The 6,000-nt window shown below is 43.4% G+C and overlaps 1 protein-coding gene across 1 annotated transcript in view; it reads left to right on the top strand.

Annotated features, from left to right (window-relative positions):
• PSMB7 (proteasome 20S subunit beta 7) overlaps positions 1-6,000 on the top strand; it is a 28,002-nt gene continuing 22,002 nt past the window's right edge. Inside the window, exons 1-5 of the mRNA XM_061604267.1 lie at positions 1-249; positions 1,732-1,825; positions 2,031-2,128; positions 2,460-2,600; positions 2,838-2,953. Coding sequence (XP_061460251.1) covers positions 173-249; positions 1,732-1,825; positions 2,031-2,128; positions 2,460-2,600; positions 2,838-2,953 — 526 coding nt within the window. The 5' untranslated portion in view covers positions 1-172. The remainder of the gene's footprint in view (positions 250-1,731; positions 1,826-2,030; positions 2,129-2,459; positions 2,601-2,837; positions 2,954-6,000) is intronic.

Genomic DNA, 6,000 nt, shown 5'->3' with positions numbered 1-6,000 from the left:
CCACCCTCGTGATCTCTTCTAGCCAATCGCAGAATTTCCAGCTGCGTCATGCTCACTCTTTCTGCGCAGTAGCAGTGATTCAGCGACTGCCGCGGCCGCTCTCCGCCTCCTCAGCCAAGGCCGGTTCCGCTTCCGACGCCGCCTGCCTCTGAGGGGAAAAGCGAAAGCAAAGATGGCGACGCTCTCCGTGCTGCAGGCCCCGCAAGCCGCCGCCGCCGCGGGAGGATTCAGCTTCCACAACTGCGCCCGGTCAGTGGCGGGTCGGAGGGGAGGAAGCCGGCCGACTGGCCGGCCGGCGTGAGGGGCTGAGGGGGCGAGGAGAAGGGAGAGCGCGGCGGCGCGTGGGGAAGGCGTGCCGTGACTCAGGAGGCGGCGAGGCCTACCTCTGCCCGGCCCTGGCGGCGGCGCTGTTGGCGTTGCGGGCCACCGGGGAAGAGCCGGCGGAAAACCCTCCGGTGGAAATCTTTTTAAAACAGGCTGTTTTCCCGTTCATTCCTCTTCGCGTGCTGAGTTCGTGTTTTCATTCCCCTCCCCCCCCCGTGTGACTCGGCTATGACTGGCCCGGCCCATGGAAACAGTAGAGAAATGCCAATATGTTGTTTCCAAGACACTTTTGTGTTTTTAATGGGGGGTGGGTGGGAGAGCTTTGAAACCCGTCTCTGGACCCCTACCTTTTGCAGGGATGAGGAGGAGAAGGGAGTCTCAAGGGGGCTCTTATCAGGGGCCCCGCTCCAGCCCCGAGCGAGACCCCTATGCGACCCCCGCTGCTGTCTGAGACCAGCCCTTTCCTGCCCCCAAATAGCAAACTCCCTCCAACAGCCGCCCCCCACTTTCCCTTGGGGTGGGTGCTTTTTCCTTTGGAAGAGAAGGAGCCGACTGCGGTGGGGGGCATATTTTTTATTATTGTTATTTGTAACCTTAAAAGTATCTGTGATTTTCTAAACCAGACCTGGATTTGTTTTCCTTTCTTCTCCGTAATGAGATGAAGGACTCTAAGGGGGTGGGAATAGTGCTCAAATGGTACGATAGTGGGGTACCATTCACAATTTACTCTTTATTAGGCAAATGATGGTTCTAGAAGTAGTTGCCAAGGATCCTTCCCTCACTGCCCCCCCAGTAATTCTGTAACTGGAAGAGGAGTGGGGAGTAAGATTTGTGGTCTAGAGATTGCTTGTGTGTGGGGATACCTGCTGGCATCAAGGGCAACACACCTGTCTGCTCCCTGACTTGCGTGGGTACCCATAATAATCCATTGTTGCACTGACGGGTACCCCAGCCCTTGGCCAGCCTTACTTGGGAGGTAAGCAGGTTTGATTTGGATCCAGCTGGATCTGCTTGCAACCTACAACTTCAAACAACAAAAAATCCTAAATTTCTGGTCGGTGTATGTGTCCAAAAGCTGGTATATGAACTAGTCAGGGGCAGGGCTGTGAAGTCGGTACGTCAAACCTTCAACTCCTATTTCTCTATTTTTCTACTGTTCGACTCCTTCATAAATGGCAAATGTATATTAATTTATTAATATTAATAAATTAATATTAAAATATTAAATTTATTTTGAAGTCAGAGTCGGTACATTTCTACCGACTTCGACTCCACCCAAAGTTGCTGCATCTGTTTTTTCTCTTCCAGCAGTGATTAGGGGATTCGCTATCTGCTTATACTTTTTGTGGAGAAGTTTTTAGTTTTTTAACACTGGTATTTCATTTTCACTGTTCTTTCCTGTTGTAGGAATGCACAGCTGGAAGCAGAAGGGGCCAAGAAGAGTTTGCACCTCCCTACTGCCCGCAAGACAGGCACCACCATCGCTGGGGTAGTGTATAAGGTGAGATCTTGCCTTCCCCCCTCATGTTTTTTGCATAACATTAGCTCTTTTAGTGCTTATCCTATAAACGTAAATTCCATTGAGCTCAGTGAAATTTGCTCCCAGGAAAATTGGTACAGGATTGCAATCTTCTTTCTTTCTTTCTTTCTTTCTTTCTTTCTTTCTTTCTTTCTTTCTTTCTTTCTTTCTTTCTTTCTTTCTTCAGGATGGGGTTGTACTTGGAGCAGACACAAGAGCCACTGAAGGGATGATTGTTGCTGACAAGAACTGCTCAAAAATTCACTTTATTTCTCCAAACATTTAGTAAGTAGATACGTTTCTACTTTTTTTCTAGGCCTCTTCACATCCACAAATTTTCTGGAAGCATTCTGGGGAATGGAAAGTTGCATACTGTTTTCTTTCCAATGGAGGGAACTAGTTAAAAGTAGTAGGAGAAAGAATGGGTGTTTAATTGTTCATGCTGTACAAAGTGATTTCTCTATGGTGTCCTGAAAATTATTGCCTGCTTTAATTGATGCTGCCTAGTTAGCTCTTGATTCCTATAGAGTCGCAAATGAGTTCCATGCGCAGCCATGGCTTCTAGATAATTGTTTTGAAGCTGCATATTTACTAAATGAAGCAAATATGTTTGCAGTTGTTGTGGTGCTGGAACGGCTGCAGATACTGAAATGACAACTCAGTTGATTTCTTCTAACATGGAACTCCACTCACTCTCAACTGGACGGCTTCCAAGGGTGGTCACAGCCAACCGGATGCTCAAGCAGATGCTTTTCAGGTAACCAGCCTGTGGATTGGTCAGTGCTGCTGCCACTTCTCTCTCTCCCCCTCCCCCACTTTCCTTGTTTAGTAAACAGCATACAGACACATGTAGTTAGGCAGGTTGAGCAGTTGAGTGGTATGTTCTAAAATACCTATGTGTTAAAATAATTGTACAAGCAGCATTAAAAATGGAGACTTTTGTGTTGTGAATGCATTCGCACACTCTTATGATGCGCGCATTTATGGCCCCCAGGTATCAAGGTTACATTGGTGCTGCCTTAGTTCTAGGTGGCGTAGATGTCACTGGGGCCCATCTCTACAGCATCTATCCGCATGGATCTACTGACAAATTGCCTTACGTCACTATGGGTGAGTCTTTTCCTTTTATAACGTAGGTAAGTGCACTGCCCACTAGTGGGAACCCATGGCATTTAGCGTTTGTTTCCTTGTCACCAGGTACTCTTTTTGTGTGCTTCATTCTGGTATGTAATTACTAGTGTAGAAACTGGAAGTAAAACAGGCATCTTGTTTCTTTGTTTGATCATCTCTCTTGACTCTTAATAATAATTTAAATCATTGGCGAGTTGTGGGATGGGGAGGTAGGAAATGCAGCTTGCCCGGACTTGCCAGAGAAGTGGCTCCCAGAGCATAGCTTTGATGCTGAATGACAGATGTTTTGCTGAATCAAATCCCAAGGTAGTGGTTCTTCATCAAAACATTAAAACACACACAGACAGAGAGAGAGAGACAGAGAGAGAGAGAGACAGAGAGAGAGAGAGACAGAGAGAGAGAGAGACAGAGAGAGAGAGAGACAGAGAGAGAGAGAGACAGAGAGAGAGAGAGACAGAGAGAGAGAGAGACAGAGAGAGAGAGAGACAGAGAGTGTGTGTGAGAGAGAGAGTGTGTGTGAGAGAGAGAGTGTGTGTGAGAGAGAGAGAGAGAGAGAGAGTGTATCTGAAATGCCATTGGAACCTCTAGAGAAATAACACTGAAAGGATCATTTAAGATTTCTTACATAGCAGGTACACTGGTTGACAGCAACAAAAAATAAATTCAGCTGACTAAATTTTTTTGTCAGTGATGAATGCAAGTGAGAGCTTTTCGTTTAACGATTTGTTCTTGAAATTGCTGCCATAGTTAGTAGGTAAATGATAGTATGGACATTTGCTGAGGACTGTGTTTGGCACAGATTGTTCACAAAGTTGCAGTTTGCTTTCTGATCTGACAGCAGCTTGCTCCAAAACTCTTGTCTCGTATATGTGCAGAAATAATACATTTACTTTTATTGGCCCAAATATTGTTTCTTCTTTGGAACAAGTAAGACAAGTAGAGAAAATATATATCTGGTTGCAGAAAAATTTCTTTTATTAATAGCCCTAGTTGGATTTTGGAAGAGGAGTGGTCAGTGATTACTAGATCAGTTTGATTTGTTTTGATGCTGTTTCATACGAGTGCTAGGAAAAATAGGAGTCCTGGGTATATACAAGCAGATTTGTACAAAATGCTTAGAAGAACAGGGAGAAGTTTTTTTAGACCAATAGATGGTGCCATGGTATCCTACAAAGCAGTAAATTATTTATTCTGTGCATAAAATCAATTTTTGAAAGAATGCTATTATAGGATTTATGATGTAATATTCTATTCAGGCTCTTATATGAATTAACATAAAATATGAAATTGGATTAATATTTATAAATGTGCCCTGAAACTTATAAATTATTAAACTACTGAACCATAAATTACCTTGCTGCATGTGTATTAGTGATTAGTGAACCAAAACTGCAAGGCTTGTATCTGCCTTACACCAGGCATCATTTGACTCTTTTTTGTTTGATACTCTAAAGCATGGCTATCTTGTGAATATTGTTCACTGAACACAGTGAAAGAGATCTGACTGGTGAGGTCTGCTCTCATTAGATGAGGATAGGCATCTAAGCCTAAGAAGCCTAATGGTATTAATCTGCCTTTTTTTATCCACCATGCTACTCTTTCTTTAAAAAGAAAATAAAAATAAGGCTGCAATTCCAGCAGCATGCTTGAAAGCAAGTCCAACTGAACTCCATAGGACTTAATTCCAACCGAATGTGCTTCGGACTGGGCTATCAAATATCTAGCAGTGCTTCATTACAGGAATGACACAGGGTATATTGTGCAAATCCCAGATCTGGTCAACCTCATATAATATGGACAACTTCAAGGTACTTTTTAATAATTTGTGGAAAGCTCATAGGGTGCATGTTTAAATGTAATATGGCAGACTGAGAGTTTGAAGTTGCTCTGAAGAAAGAATATGAATTTCTTATCCCAGAGTGCAGTATACCAATCTTAAAATGATGATAAAATCAGACATCAGCTCTGTCCTTGTCAGGAATAACTAGAAACAAGCATGTATGTCAGTGCTTCTAAATTGAAATAACCTGGTTTTGGCCCCTTCCGGAAAGGAGCACAGTAAAGCCTTATCTTTTGGATGGACAGTTATGATGCAACATGAATGCAGACCTGCAAAGACTGAGTGAACTCTTATGTGCCAAAATATTAGCACAGAAGTGTAAATACTCAGACCTGAAAAGATGTTAGGCACATGCAAACCGTTACTACTAATGACTTCCTAATGCATCTACAAACTGAATGCTAATTTCCTCCACCTTATCTTTTGTTGCTAGACAGACAAGATTTGCGTAGGGTTTTTAAAAAAATATATTGCTTGTATCTACCATTGCTCACAATAGGCAAAGGAAACAGAAATCCAGCATTTTGTGCCTAAACAGACAATCAGAAAGAGTTTAAAATATACTCAGTGCTTACTCAGGAGTGAAAACATCAAATTAAGGTGTTTATGCTGACAAAGGACAAATGTGGATTTCAGCAAACGAGGCAAGATTGTCTGATTGCTGGCTTGTCTAGAAAAGCTTCTGGCCATGGCTATATAATGAAATGCGTGCATAAAATTAAAGGGCTTGAAGTCTGTAGTTTAGACTTGGGAAGCAGCAAGATACATTCTGGTGGTCTCTTGTGGCTGAGCCTGATCTCTTGGCACCAGTATTGTTTCATATTCATAAATCAGCTCTTCATGCATTGGCCATGTCTGTCTGCAGTGCAGGCAATGCCACCAGGAGACCAGGCCTCTCAGCCAGGAACCAGAGTGAAAAATGATGCCGATCGATGGGTCTGTGGAGAGCACTGGATTTCTTCCTAGGAGGAACAGCAAATTGAATAACAATGAGCATTTGTGAATAAGTGCCCTGTCAGGGACTGTTGACACTGATGGATTAGAGAAATCTAAATGTTACTCTCGTCACACTGCACACATTTGCCAGTGCGGCAGGCAGAGGCAGCAGCAAACAGGTTCTTGTGTATTGGGAGATATGATTTAGTAAAAGAAAGCACACTTCACTGAATGTTTCATGCTTAAAATA

Source organism: Rhineura floridana, chromosome 20 (assembly GCF_030035675.1).
Source record: "Rhineura floridana isolate rRhiFlo1 chromosome 20, rRhiFlo1.hap2, whole genome shotgun sequence".
Lineage (NCBI taxonomy): Eukaryota > Metazoa > Chordata > Lepidosauria > Squamata > Rhineuridae > Rhineura > Rhineura floridana.
Note: the sequence above shows the minus strand (reverse complement) of the source record. Positions and strands in the feature narration are given on the sequence as shown.